At 37.0% G+C, this 15,622-nt stretch overlaps 1 protein-coding gene across 1 annotated transcript; it reads right to left on the bottom strand.

The window, feature by feature from the left end:
• Positions 1–3,240: 3,240 nt before the first annotated feature.
• Positions 3,241–14,827, bottom strand: calm1b (calmodulin 1b). Its single transcript, XM_051875099.1, has 6 exons — positions 14,617–14,827; positions 10,477–10,507; positions 10,244–10,387; positions 5,756–5,862; positions 5,481–5,616; positions 3,241–4,214 (listed from the first exon to the last, which is right to left on the bottom strand). The coding sequence occupies exons 1-6, from the start codon at positions 14,617–14,619 to the stop codon at positions 4,186–4,188; spliced, it is 450 nt and encodes a 149-aa protein (XP_051731059.1). The 5' UTR covers positions 14,620–14,827; the 3' UTR covers positions 3,241–4,185.
• Positions 14,828–15,622: the final 795 nt, after the last annotated feature.

The raw sequence follows: 15,622 nt of genomic DNA, 5'->3' as shown, positions 1-15,622 counted from the left end.
AACAAGTGTTGCGAAGTGTTGTCTGATCTGGACGCAACGCTGCAGGAAACAGAGATGTGATCTGCGACAGACTTGTGGTTCCTCATGAGAAAAAAAAATGTAGTTATGAATCAAAAAAAATTTAATTTATTAGTTTAATGGGAGCAGATAAAGCAGTTTTTTTTTTTTATTCACTTTTTTGACTGAGCACCTGCCCAATTTTGAATGTGCGCTCACTACTTCGAATTAAAAGCGTAGTTACACCCACCAATTAATTCATTTTTTTTTTTTTTTTTTTTTTTTGACATGATATCCTCACACTGTGCACTCCCACACATCTCTGTGGACAGTTTGAAAATGGCTTATGAGGAAGTCCTCAAAGCAACCACAAATGGACTAAAAGCAGACATTAATTTTAAGTTACCTTTTCAAGTGTTACACATCTTTGAAGTTCTGCACAATATCTCAACATAATATCAATATTGCGATACGGCTTGCACGAAAAGTGCGATTGTCAAATTTCATAGGCTGCGATTTCATTAAATAAATAAATGTGCTGCGGGTTTCAGAGTGAAGCTCTGTGAAGGGTGGTTCATTTATTTAGACTGACTGAGACGCTGAAACAGCCTAAACGAACACAACTGCGCTTCACTCGGAAACTCACAGCGCATTTATTTACCTGCTGGAAAACCACCAAAATAATAGCACAAGAAATTAAGATTTAACTGTTTGTATATATTTGACAGTTGTGCTATAAAATTAAAATTATTATTTTATTTGTATTTTTTTTATTATTATTTTATTTTATTAAATATTCTATTTTTTATTTTACATTAGTAACATTATTACAGAATATTTCTGCCGGAAAACCACCAAAATAATAGCACAAGAAATTAAGATTGAAATATTTGTATATATTTGACAGTTGTGCTATAAAATTAAAATTATTTTTATTTTATGTGTATTTTTTTTATTATTTTTATTTTATTTTATTAAATATTCTATTTTTTATTTTACATTAGTAACATTATTACTAGAAATGCACCGATACTAAATTTCTCTGCTGATACCGATAGCCGATTATTCAGTATGATATTACAATTTAGATGTTACAATTAACAGCAGAGGTATTATATTCAACTGCTGTTTATTTTCAGATATAGCCTAATAATTATACTCAAATAAAAACTGAAATGTATAAAACTTAGTATCACATAAGGTAGTTTTTATAAGCACTTGTCTTCATAGCAAATTTGCACAAACATATAATTAACAGTAAATAAGCTCCTCTCTAGTGTTTTTTTTAATATGTAGATAGCTAAGGAACTGTGAACATCGGAAAACATTCCTGAGGTAAAAGTGACATGATGTGACATATTGTTTACAAGCTGTTTTATTGACGTCTTTCCGCGGTTGAAACACAAATAAAGTGATTACATAAGACATGATACATTCGGTTAAGTTGTGCAGTATATTTCAACATACCTTTGATGTTCATTCATGTTTTTCGAGGTATAACTTGTATTGAAGAGGAAGCAAAGACTCGCGCTCCGAGCTGCCGCCTGAACTGAGGAAGCGATCTGACACGTCACATTTAAGAGCGTCAAAACGCCATTTATTGTTTGAATTTCATGATAAAATGGACAGAATTTGAAAACTGAAACTTTAATTCTTATCAGAAGTAATAAAGCACAAATCTTTTTGCGATTATTCGATGGGATAATATACATAAATAATATTTGATGTAGAAAAAAAAACGCAGACCTGGCAACCCTGGCTTGAACTACGGGTGCTTCATAGGGTCAAAAAGAGCCTGCTTTAACGTCACTATTTTTAAACTTGTTAATGCGTTAAAATTCAACACAACAGTGATTTTCTTCACACACAGTATGTATGAGTTGCAGTCTGAACACGTCTTTCCGCACCCTTTTGATTGACAGGATATAATCGGCAGTTTTTAAACAATCGGCCGATGGCCGATAGTGATAATAATAGCTTTTATCGGCCGATTGTTAGCCGATACATCAGTGCATCTCTAATTATTACAGTACATTTCTTCCAGAAAACCACCAAAATAATAGAAAAAGAAATTAAGATTTAAATATTTGTTTATATTTGACATTTATTCTATAAAAATAAAATTATTTTATTTGTAATTTTTTATTATTTTTATTTTATTAAATATTCTATTTTTATTTTACATTAGTAACATTATTACAGTATATTTCTTATTTTGCTTCATATTTTTATTAAGCAATATTAACAATAAAAATATTTATTACTATTTTATAATCATATTGAATAGCTGAAAAATGGCAGAAATGTGGTCTTTGATAACTCAAGTGTAAAAAGATTTAATAGTAACTAGTTACTGAAAGAAGTTTGAGTTGGTTGTTGCAACAAATTTACCGAGGTATGAACACTGAATTTTTTGTACATTTTTCCTAAATGATTCAGCCCTAAAAGAATGTTTTTTTTATTTTTATTATTTCATTCTTGCAGATGCACTCCGCTATAAAATCAACCCAATTATTTTAGAATGACTGTTCCCAAATTGAGCTATTCAAGTCATACAGTGAAAAGCCCTGTTTGTGTTATATATCACAATATACTGTATATTACAAAAAAAATTGTTTGAATTTAAGATTTAATATATTTAAGGTTCCATATATTGAAATTAAACTGCTTACGTAATATGTTATGGCCTGTGAACATGCAGGAGACGGCATCTGCATTGTTTTGTGTAATTTGATAGGGTTTTAGTCTGTGTTGTTGAGCGGAGGGGGAAGGGTGGTAAATCCTGCTCTCTTCTTACTGGTACGGCAACATGCTGCCTCATTTTCACGTGAAATATTGATACACCTAATTTAACCCCAGGGCAGCTCAGATGTCAAAATGTGTGGGGTTGGCGAGTGAGACTCTCTCCTGCTTCTTGGGTGGGCGGCGGTTAAGATTAGGAGCTTTGCATTATGCAGGTCAATTCTAAAGAGAATTGCGTCTATATATGCATGCATATGTGAAGTTGAGGAAACTGAGGTGTAAAATGACACTTGAGAAAAGGAGAAAACTTGAAGAGAACCCAGATGATCGGGTTATTAAATGTTTGATGGCTTCGTCTCAACAGGAAGCTGTAATTTAGCTGGAACACAGGTGGTCTGGTGCTGTCACCGATCTATTTGAGCTCAAACGGGATGGATGTCAGAGCAGAAAACCTCGGTTAATGGACACAGGATGGTTTCATAAGAAACAGAGCAGTAGTCGTAAAGTACATGGTCACTTTATTCAAAGAAAATATTAAAACAGTAGCATGTACAACTTGGAATGAATGCAAACTGAAGAGTGGAGTGCAAACTCCCGCAGCAGAAGCGGCGCAGGGGAGAATTCACCGTTCAGGAGTAAAGAAACAGAGGACAGAAAAGTGAAGGCTCAGCCACAGACCTCCAACCATCTCCAACATCCCTCCATCATCTCCATCATGGTGTGAGACACCACAGAGGAGATGGCCGTCCGGGAAAAGAAAGTCATTGAAAAAAATAAAATAAATGATTGACAAAAAAAAAAAAAAAAAAAAAATCCAAAACAAAACAAAATCATGCCAAACATTTTCAAAATGTTGTTTTTTTTTGTTTTTTTTTTTCCTTGTTTTTGATTTTTGCTTTTTATCCCCCGCAACACCTTAAAGCCCCATTCCACTCGAAACCTGAATTTACAAGTTCTCTCTCTACTCGTGGTTCTATATAAATTATAAAAACCCCACAATACAACACTTCAGTGGACTCAGCACGCTCTGATTGGCTGGAGAATGAGCTCCGGGCTCAAGCTGCATGCATGAAGAACAGAAAAAAAAAAACAAGAGAACAAAAGGAGGATGGCCAGCCCAAACATTATCAAGAGCAGATGGAACTTAAGGAGTTCACCAAATGCTGTTTTTCTTCAGTTTGAAGGTAATTACAGGTTATTTTTCTCTTGAATAACTGATGCTAGACTGATCTTTGGGGACAGGATCACTAACCATTTCATGCAGATATTTGACTTTTTTCCATTATTATTTTCTGTGTGGACAGAAGGATACTTTATTTTAACATTCAATTATTTTTAAACAGAAACATTATGAATAAATAAACATTTTTTTTTTCTCAAGAGGTAAGTAAAACATTTGACTGATTTTTTTTCTCTTCTAAGAGGGCACGGCAGAAGGAGGCGGCTTCACTTTGCGGTCATCATCTGTACAAATTCTGAGAGGAGAGATGGAGAGAAAATGACATTAGGCAGTTGCTTCTGGCCGAATGCCACGCTGTGCAGCCAGCTGCTAAATTGTTCAATGGTTTATTAATTTTTTAATCAAGAGGTGAAGGCAGAATTCACACGGTAATTAGCGCCCCATTTCCGAAGAGCTTTCATATGCGTCTAATCAAGAGGCTCCGCTTTCAGCAAAACAAAAAAGGGCCCTTTCACATGTGCTTTGTACGATCAAGGTGCGTTCAGGGAAATTTTCGACGCAGATAACTTAGAAGTTAAAGATACTGTGGTCATTTCAACATGGAGTTGAATAAAGTAAACACCAGAGATGAGATTCTTAAAGGAATTTAAAGGGATAGTTAACACAAAAATGAAAATTATCCCATAATTTACTCCCCCTTAAGCCATCTTAGGTGTATATGACTTTCTTCTTTCAGTCAAACACAATTGGAGTCAGGTCAAAGTTCACTCTTCCGTCGGAATCAACTCGCGTACGGCCGTTACCAGAAGCCATACATTTTTCTTACAAAAATGCATCGCTTCCCTTCAGAAGGCCTTTATTAACCTCCTGGAGCCGTATGGATTACTTTTATGATGGATGGACGCACTTTTATATCGGTTACTAATCTCTCCCATTATAAAGCTTGGAAGAGCCAGATATAACTCAGATTGCGTTTGACTGAAAGAAGAAAGTCATATACACCTAGGATGGCTTAAGGGTGAGTAAATTATGGGATCATTTTCATTTTTGTGTGAACTGACCCTTTAAGGTCGTTGAAATGCTCAATTCACTGAGTGAGTGAATCATCAAGAAATCATGAGTTTGAAACGGATTCAAAAGGCTTTTTGAACAGAATGTCATGAAAATTGTTTGATTCTGGTGTTTTTTTTATTTTAAAATGTTTTTAGAAAATGTCCAAACTTAGTAAACACTTAAACACATAAAATAGTGATATAGTTGTAGGTGTATTACAGTTGAGTTACCAGATAGATAGTGGAGTATTAAAGCAAAAAGCCCCATGAGGTTGTGGTTTGAATTTTGTGAATTTAGTAAAGGGCGTAGTTAGACACGACACGGAGCGGTAATGAGGTCACAGGTGTATGTTTGTAGAGTAATTTACAATGGCTTCAAACACGGCTCAACCAATCAGAAGAATCTGAACAATCTGTTTTATAAAATAGCCTTTTATAATAGCCAAACAATAAGACTAAAAAAGATATGTTGTAGGAAATACAGTGAGCATTGAGAGGAAGCAACATACCTTCATAGTTCACCTGACCATCACCATCTATGTCGGCTTCTCTGATCATCTCATCCACCTCTTCATCTGTCAGCTTCTCGCCGAGGTTTGTCATGACATGACGCAACTCTGCGGCACTGATGTAGCCATTACCGTCCTAGAAGGAAAAAGACAATGTAAGTCACAGAAAAGGTGGGAAAACTTTGCCTCACTGCCGTGACTCTGAAGTTTGACTCAATTTTAGCTGTAATAAACAAACTTAAGCCAAGTAAAGTATAGTTACAGCCCAAACATACCTTGTCAAATACCCGAAATGCCTCGCGAATCTCTTCCTCGCTGTCTGTGTCCTTCATTTTCCTGGCCATCATCGTCAAGAACTCTGGGAAATCTATGGTTCCATTTCCTTAGAAAAAGGGAAGTGAAATTTTATTGAAAAACAGAAGTATTGAGTACTGTTCACCTCAAATACTCTTTGAGGTACAACAAACCATTTTCACTTTTGAGTAAAAGCCTGTTCACACCAAGAATGATAACTGTAAAGATAACGATAACCAGAATATTGTTGGTTACAGGGCTTGAATTTCGGCATGGGATTGTGCATATTGCGCATGATTTTACTCATTCCTGCAGATTTTGGGCTCATACCCAAAGTGTGCGCACATAAAGACGCCTCTCAGTACTAAATTTAGTTCTTTTTTGCTGCTCATCAAGCTTAAACAGTAAAAACTGGAATTACCAGTCTTGGCGAGTATTCATGTAAACACAGTCAGTTATGTTTTAAGTGAAAACAAACAGTTGAGAAAGAAAACGCATGCGTAACAGTATAATGGATCCGTGCTTCAGGTCTTAAAGTGACAGCAGCCTAATATACCTGCTGCCAAATTATCAGAAAATATTAAAAATATCTATATGGCAGTTTTTTTCCTCATGGTATTGAATTGTGGCCAGTAAAAATGCTGAGTGGCTAGTAACTTTGGAAAACCACTAGCCACAGTTAAAGTTAATGTCAAGCTCTGACGATAACTATATTAGCATCCACGCCAGCAGACGATATTGCTTAGATTATTCGAAGCACACCTGCAGTTCTGTCATCTGCCACTTTAAATGCTCAAGCTCTTAAAGTAGGATGGATTCTGATTGAATGTAAATGCTTTTATCATTCACCAACTGGAAAAAAACATTCTGAAAGTGATTTCAATTATATCGTTTCTCTGTATCATTATAGATAGAGTTGTGGTGTCGACTCTGCTATTCTTTTATAGTTAGAACGATTTTTCGAACTATATCTTTATTGTTATCGTCCTTGGTGTGAATGGGTCTTAACAAAATAAGGTAATTGTGACTTTACATCTCACAACTGTGACTTTAAATCTTAAAATTGCAAGAAACATACAACTCTGAATGAACTTGTTTCTCATAAATGTGACCATTTCTCATGATTATGACTTCATGCAATGTGGCTTTTTCTCATAATTACAACTACAATTTTAATTTCTTTTCTTATTTTAAAACTCATCTCACAATTACCCGTTCTATTTTTGTCTCTCAGGCAGAAAAAGGCTCCCATATTTAAGTGTCCCAACAGTTAACGTCTAGTAAAATTGCAGTTAAAGATCTTTATGTTTTGAGTGATGACACCTCCAACCCATGTCAGGATCATTCCCTTAGGAAGCTCTCAGAAAGCAAACCGCAGCCGTGTCCGGGGCACGCCGTGGTCACTCACAGTTTACCAGTGAGCCATCAAAGAGATGAGTGTACTGGGAGGTGGGGATTCGCTAAGAGAGATCAAAAACCATGTGACTCACTCTGGATTAGCAGGAGATGATAGTCCTCGAGGGACTGCGGTGAATAATGAAAGCTGAGAGGGTTACTGTGATATAAGAGACATGGCCAGATCCCTACAGCTGGCACGGACTAGCCGCAGCTGACCATAAAAGAGTTTAACCATGTCTAACGTTCATCGAGGTCTGAAATAGGTCAAGAGTGCGGTAATAAAGACCAGGCTGGATTACTGATTGGATGTGTGGAGCCACTCGTCTAGGATTAGCCAGCCTAAAAGAGACATTGAACTTTGACTATGGTTTGAAATCTATGGTCCTGTGGGTTGCAGCAGATGGAGATTTAATGGTCTGTGGTGTAATATAGCAAGGGTAAAACTTATATTCAATAAAAACGTGTACAATGGGCCACATTCATAGCTTGGCAGATAAAAATGTAAGACCTTTGATCGCCACAGGATGTTGAGTCATATTAGCACAGTCTTTGAAAGGTACCTAAGGGGAACGCAATTCATTACTAGAAGGACCACTCAGCAACACACAATTGTGCTGAAATCAGCCATTTCCAGGTCACTTCCAGTGTCGATTCTCAAAATAAGTTCTTCCCCGGTTTCCCGGCAACTGAGTTCGATGAGTGTGTGGGAACGAGATGACGAACGCAAAGAGTGGATTATGCAATTACTTTTATTTTCCAGTACTCGCATTATTGCCGTCTGACCTAGATCACGTCACGGCAGGAGAGAGGCAGGCTGCATCCCACAGGCCTATCGATTTGCTGATCGAAGAAGACCGACAGAACGGCTCGCAAATCTGACTGGCTTCAGAAGTCTTGCGGCCTCCTGATCCTCCCACACCATCTCGTCTGTCTGTCTATCTGAGAGGTCCGTGACAGGAGGCTGATAGGAGAGTTTTCTGGTGTCACTCTTTGCTGAGAGAGCGCTGAGTGAGTCACAATGATGAGTGGATGAGATTAAATGGTCTCACAGACAGGCTGTACTTACTCCAATGAGAGTCTTTTGAACGGTGCCTTTAAATTAAAGGTGAATAAGGGTGTTATTTTTTCAAAATTGCTATGCCAGTTTAATATGCAAAGACAACTGGGTAAATGACGAATAAGATTGTCCATGATAAAGAAAAGAAAAAAATCCTTTAAAGGGGACCTATTATGCAAAATTTACTTTTACATGGTGTTTGAACAAATGAATGTCGGCAGTGTGTGTACACAACCACCCTATAATTGTAAAAATCCACCCACTCCTTTTTTTTATATTCTCTATAGATCATAAACAGTGTCTCAAAATGAGTCATTTGCATTATCGATACATTGTGACGTCACAATGTAACAGGCCCCACCCACAACTGGGGAAGGAATCGGCCCTATTAGCTTAGCTCCTCCCCTAAGTGAGCCATACACAGTCCGCCATGTTTATCTTCTCGCTGGTGCAGCAAGTGGAAATACAAGAATGTCTCGGCTACGTGATAAACAATTTAAATGTTCTATTGTTGGCTGTATGTGTTTTTCCATTCCACTGCCCTATTTTTCATTGCATTTCTTTGTAAACACGCTAGACGGACGTGTTTGACAGATGCGTTTGCGTCTCGCATCTTTACAGCGTTGTGCGCAGGAAACGGCGTTCTAAAAACGCAGTTGTATGTGAAAGGTCCCGAATCCGTCTACTGCGTGTTTACACAGAAAATGATGGAAAAGCTGCACAGTCTCCTGTTTTATTGTTGCCGGAGTATCTGAGGCATGAGTTGTAAAGGCTCTGCCCTCTTCTGGAAAGGGGGGCGGGGAGCAGCAGCTCATTTGCATTTAATGATACACACACAAAAACAGCGTGTTTTTGCTTCTACTAAAAAAGGGGCATTTTGGGCATGGGATAATAAATGATCTGTGGGGTATTTGAGCTGAAACTTCACAGACACATTCTGGGGACACACAAGACTTATATTACATCTTGTAAAAAGGGGCATAATAGGTTCCCTTTAAAAATCTAGTTTAAAATTCATGAAAAACTAATGACTCTAATCTAAATTTAAATGTCATGCGGTGTAACAAATTCTCTCCTATTATTTTCAAAAACGTTTTTTTAGTTTAATGTGAAAATTCTCTCACATTTCATTCATACATATGTTTTTGTAGAGTTTGTGTAACCAATCGACATTTTTCAATGGGTCTGCAAAGATCTTTATGATTTCCTCAATTTTAAATGTTTTTTTCCTGCATGCTTCTGCAGGTTGGTCAGACCAAATGACTTCAATTTGACAGACTTTTTTTTAATATTAACAAGTGTTTTGTTGATATATTTCCTTTCAAAGAAATAAAAATAAAATATCCTGCCTATAACTATTTTAAGGTTACACTTTTACACTTCAGCTGTTCTAATTACACTTTTTTCTTCATTATGATATTAGGACAGTTGCATCACCCTGACATTTTTGACTTAATGCCACTTTACAAATTGTATTTATAAAGTAATCGTTATATAGTAATCTCTGTAAATAAAAAAAAAAAATTAAGAGATCCGGATTAGAAAATGAGTGTTGTGTCATTGACCCAATTATAAGTAAGCCATATGTAGGCTGATTTCCTGAACAAACATGCTCTGTTTGCCTGAGCAATCAAAAACAACAACATTATGAGTTTGTGGGGAGTGTCCTTTAAAGGGAAAATTCTGTCGTCATTTTCTCACCTTCAAGTTGTTCCAAATCTGTATGTTTTTCTTTCATCTGCTAAACATAGATGATATTTTGAAGAATGTTTAACCAAACTACTTAAGTCAATGGCTACAATCAACAGTTTGGTTTAACACACTCTTCAAAATATCTTCTTCTATGTTCAGAACGTCATACAGGTTTGGAACAACTTGAGGGTGAGTAAATGATGACAGAATTTTCATTTTTGGGTGAACTTTAAGTTGGAGATATTTAATTAAAATGTAAAAGGAAACAGGTGATCAATTGCATTCAATGTTGATTCATAGTTCACATTCAAATCCCACTCACCATCAGCGTCCACCTCATTGATCATGTCCTGCAGCTCTGCCTCTGTGGGGTTCTGACCCAGCGACCGCATGACTGTGCCCAGCTCTTTGGTCGTGATGGTGCCATCACCATCCTTGTCGAATAAGGAAAAAGCCTCCTTGAACTCTGAGATAAGAAAACGGTGGTTGTATTTAGTGTACACTTCGAAATACACAAATCAAAGTGATCTGATTATTACATGCATGAACTCTCACCTGCGATCTGCTCCTCTGTTAACTGGTCAGCCTGCAAATGAATGAGAAAAGAGATGCCTGTTACTAAGTAGACAGAAAACACACATTTCTGGTTTTTAGTATTAAAAAACATGTAACACATCTCTATACACCAAGAAGAGTCCTATTGTTTGTACAAAAACTGAACTGATAATGTGACAACTGTAGCATGGAAAAATTGTAAATGCATTTTTAGATTTCATGTGACATCAAAACAAAAACACTTTGTACAGTAGCATCAGATTACAGGACACTGACCAACAATCCAGGCCTTTGGCTTATCAGTGAGGAGGGAAAAGCTTGCTGTATGAGTCTCAAGAGCTTGCTAAAGTGGATGAGAGCTGCTAGGAAAACAAATAACCCACATTATGAAGGGGAGGAGTGGGACTAATGGACCAAAGAAAGAGGAACACATAGCCATCCCTTCAGTCACACTAATTATTCTACTTCCTTAATGCATTAAGCAGCCATACTCATATGATATGACATATAACATGCACTGACTGCACATTGATGCAAGAGTGCTGGTTTGTTGGATAACTGGGTCTTTCTGCTGCCAGATGTACAGCTCATTTCATTCCCCATGTGCCCAGTACCCAGGCAACCTCCATCACCCTCCTCCTGGGGGATGGGGCGCCGCAGCAGAGGAAGAGACGCAGCTGCTCTGGGACTCCCTGCCATCCAGTACGAGCCGCAGAAGACTGTCTGTCCCGCTGTCTAAAAAGCTTCTCTTTTATAATGGGCAATAAATGTAAAGTAGTGGTTGTAGGTCGATAAAGATATCGCAAACATGCACATTTAAGCAGTTGCTCTAGGACTCAACAATTCTCAAAACAACAACATGCTGTTTTTCCTAGTGGAATTAAGAGTACTTTTTTTAATAGTTGCCAGTGTAGTTGTCATCATGATCTTTGGCTGAAACTACTGAACTGTTTGTCATAGACTGATATATCGACCATGTCAGTTTTCCACCAATGTTTGGCCATTTTAATCAACCAACAGTTGTGCCGTAGCTGTGTGATTAACAGAACCGGCAGTTTCCTTTTCGATACTTATCGACAGACTGTTTCGTTTTTTTGGTTTGTTACTATTTGTGAAATTAAATAGTCAAATTAAAATAATTACTGTATTGTTCCGAATTTAAGACAATGTTTTTTTCTTAGAAATACATCTGAAAAAAACGGTTTGTCTTATATTCAGGGTCTAGACTTTTAGCCTACATCAATAATACATCCATAAAGATAGGTGGCGCCAAATAAGCATAAAAAGAGAGTGCCAAAAAATATGGTGTGTCAGAGTGTAATATTAGAAGATCGCGACCGCAAAAAGACAGTCTTAAAAATGCTAACAGTCAAAGAAAAGCTTACCGTCTAAGAGCCGCGTAACTGTCATATTTGTGTGTCTCGCTGACAGGACCGAATTTTAAAATGTAAGACGGTACCCAAATTTCAAAACTACAAAAAGATTTTACTTCTACTGTTAATTTTGGTAGGCTATGTGGTTTTCACTATGAGATGGATAGCCTAATTGTTATATGTCACATGGGCTACAGGTTATTTTTATGGTATGCCAAAAAGTTTATATTTTTAAATGTGATCATTGGTACATTTTACCAGTATTTACCATACTTTCAATACAAAAATTAAAATATGAAAAATATGCAATATGAAAATTACTTTCAAATAAAAGCATTTTCTTTATAAAATACAAGATTTGGTCTTCAAAAAGCCTTTTCCCAAAAGGTACATCTTGAAAAAAGGGGGTCGTCTTATAATCAGGGTCATCTTATATTCAGAACAATATGGTATATTAATTATTAACATACATTAAATGCAAATATTTAATTTTAATATTGAAATAAAACATCCATTATATATGGAAGCTTGTTTCTGCCACAGAATACATAAAAATGTAAAAAGATGGTAACTGCGACTTTTCATTTCGCAATTCTAACTTTTTTTCTCAGAATTGTGGGATATAAACTCACAATTGCAATTATGACTTTTTTCTTGCAATTTCGAGTTTATTTCTCACAATTCTGGCTTTATAACACAATTTTGAGTTTATATCATGCAATTCTAAGAAAAAAGTCAGAATTGCGAGATAAAGTGTCGCAGTTATTATCTTTTAAATTTGTATTTACTCCATGGCGGAAACAAGCATCCATATATAAAATGATTTTTTTTTTTTCAATATTAATATTTGCATTTAATATATGTTAATAATTAATACACACACACATACACACAATAGTATCAATTTAATCAGCCATTAATTATATGGTATTTTATAAATTTTTCATATTTTCCAATCAAAATTGCTGTCTGTAATTTTAGTAAATAATTAGGTAAAGTTGGCTTTTTGAAAAATACATTTTTGCAATAAGATCAGTATCACACTATCGGTTTCAGCCTCAAATTTCCTAATCATTGCACCTGATAGCAATGTATTTACAGAAAACGTGACCACAAAACCAAGATGGCAAACCGAACCCTGTGAAATTTGACCTGTTTCTCCTCTACTTTCTATCACACACCTGAAGGCTCTCTACAACTAGACCTCTAGAACTCCACAGGGTACAGAAACTGCACAAATGAATCCTGTCGCCTGTACTTACTGTGCTGTGACACCGCTGTCACCCATCTGCGCTGAGATGTGTTTGTCTAAAACGCTGTTCTATCGCTTATTAAAATGTTAAGGCAAATGAATGTAGGTCAGAATACACAGCATAATCCTCAAGAGTCCCAACACATAAAGCACGAGTTTCAGGGAACATTACATCATAACTTCACCCAGGACAGCTGTCTCCTACCAGATGCTGTTCCTCCTTATCAGAACACACTCAAACCCAATACAGAGTTCAAACCAGCTACAATAAACCAAACCAGTCCAGAAACACTGGATTGTTTGATCTTTCACAGCTTAGAAGACTTACTGAAGCTCTCAAGTTAAGTTTCTGCTAAACAAGAAATAAAATGGACAGATACAATTGTTGACGAGAACAAAGAGTATGAAATAAATGCAAATAGCATACTTTAGATAACATCTAGGATCTTGGAGGAATTGAATGAGAAACTTCCAGACTTTGATATATTACTAAGTTGTACCTGTTACTATTTTTAATGGACCTGAGCTAACATGAACTAACAATTTGTGATAATTTGTGAATTCTGATTCCTGCAGAAAAACCTTCAACAGGTTCTGGTTTACTAGGATGCACCATAATTGCATCACACAAGAAAAACGCCAAACAAAACCTCTCAGATTCAAGAAACACAAAAAGCTAGATGACAGACATTTCACAACGACACACCTTTTATTTGCATAAGCTACAGTGACTACAGAGAAAATACAGGAAACTGAGCACGAGTAACCATGAGCCTACACCCTTTTAGTCCACGCAACATTGTGGTTTGGTTAAAATACAACTGCCTGTCATTAGTGAGGCCTTCAAATGTCTATAAAGTGGTTTTAGATGGGAAATACTGACCAAGCTGTTGTAATTCAGTCTTTACAGTGGGTATACAGGCAGATAGATGATGCAACTGACGGTGGCGGAGCCACATCCTCCACATCCTCATCTGAGACACATCTACAACCATCTTCATCATGTCCCATCCATCATATTTCACATAAACATAAGCATATCAGCATGAACATCCTTATCAGCTCAACCTACTGACCTTTGACCTCCTAAACAAACACTGACACTGACCAGTCTGTCTAATTAAAATATCACTTTCAAACTACAGGTTTCCAATGTGAAGTCATGTTTATCTACATTACCTTACTGAATGATATCATACAAAAATGTATAATATATGGCATGTATTTCACATCATTTGATGTGTGTAACCCGTATGTAAGATAAAGGATGTAAGAATTGCGCAGTTGTAGATTCAGGCTTCACTCTGACTGTTGCATCACTAAACTACACCTCAGGTCATTAAATAAAGCGCAATATGTTCGTCGTTATAGCAAATTATCTCGGAAAGTTATATCCAGTAACTAATGCTTTAATTAAAAGCCTATTTCGAGGCTCATTTGGTGCGGGCAGACAGTTAGAGTTACTGTCTAGCCGTGTACGGCATCAAATAGTATAGGACATAAAAGAGTACGTACCATGTTTGTAGGGAATAGAGTGTGATAATCTCCAGACTAAACTAAACGCAGGTCTCTCCGGGATGCGCGTGCACTGGTGCGGCTCTGGCTCTGGACTCGGTGAGAAGTGCACATGTATTCATCCGCCACTCACTTCCTGACTCAGTGCGCGCGGAGCGGCCCTGCCTTTTCCTCTCAACCAATGACACGCGCCGTTAGAGAGCAGGCAGACCGAAGCGCCACTATGCCACCACGCCGATGCAGTAAACAGTTTTCTGTCCTGCTGAAATATTTCAACATTAGGATGATGGATTAGCACAAGTCCTTGCCAAACAATACATCTTTGCACACTATTAACAAGTCCCGCTCCCTGTTTTGAAGAATGTGAACAACTGTTGAAGAGCTCCCACTCAATCATACTGATTGACAAGAACTTGCTCATTTTGTGATTTATGATGAAAGAAATTGTAGTTTGAGGCACTAATAATTCATGTAGGTCTCCTGATACATATACATTTGTCACCTAAAAGAGAAAATGCGACTCATTTCCCTACTGAAAAACTCTGGTTTGCTGGTTTTAAAAGGGTTTTGTGGGCATTTCAGCTGGCTTGACTGGGAGACCCGCTTTAATCAGCCAACACTACCATCATAGGCTGGTTTAAGATGTTTTTACCCTCCAGGACTCAGGACTTTGAGGATGTTAAAATGTTGAAATTGCATATTTTGTTTAGTACATAGTCAGAGATGAATTAATTATCCAGGAGAGGTTTCTGTAACCTAATTATTAGGTTATTTACAACACACAAGAATTCATGCTCATGTGTCTCATTAAACCCAGTGTAAAGTAACTGAATGCCATTATTAGATAATTATTAAATAAATCCACTAATCTTGCTGCTTTGATGGAGGACAGGCTCTGATGTGTGGCCCTAGTTTCTCCAGGCGGAAGGACAGCGTGGATTTCCCTCCGCTTGAGAATTTACGGTGTCGGTTTGTTACGGAGCACCTGATTGGTTGACGCGGACCT

The sequence above is a fragment of the Ctenopharyngodon idella genome, chromosome 20, assembly GCF_019924925.1.
Source record: "Ctenopharyngodon idella isolate HZGC_01 chromosome 20, HZGC01, whole genome shotgun sequence".
Lineage (NCBI taxonomy): Eukaryota > Metazoa > Chordata > Actinopteri > Cypriniformes > Xenocyprididae > Ctenopharyngodon > Ctenopharyngodon idella.
Note: the sequence above shows the minus strand (reverse complement) of the source record. Positions and strands in the feature narration are given on the sequence as shown.

What these genes read in the sequence shown, in the direction of transcription:
- calm1b (XM_051875099.1), bottom strand. An exon ending in AACAGAGGAGCAGATCGCAG is followed by an intron (nt 10,388 to 10,476) that starts GTGAGAGTTCAT and finishes TTCTTATCTCAG; the next exon opens with AGTTCAAGGAGGCTTTTTCC. An exon ending in CATTTCGGGTATTTGACAAG is followed by an intron (nt 5,617 to 5,755) that starts GTATGTTTGGGC and finishes TTTTCCTTCTAG; the next exon opens with GACGGTAATGGCTACATCAG.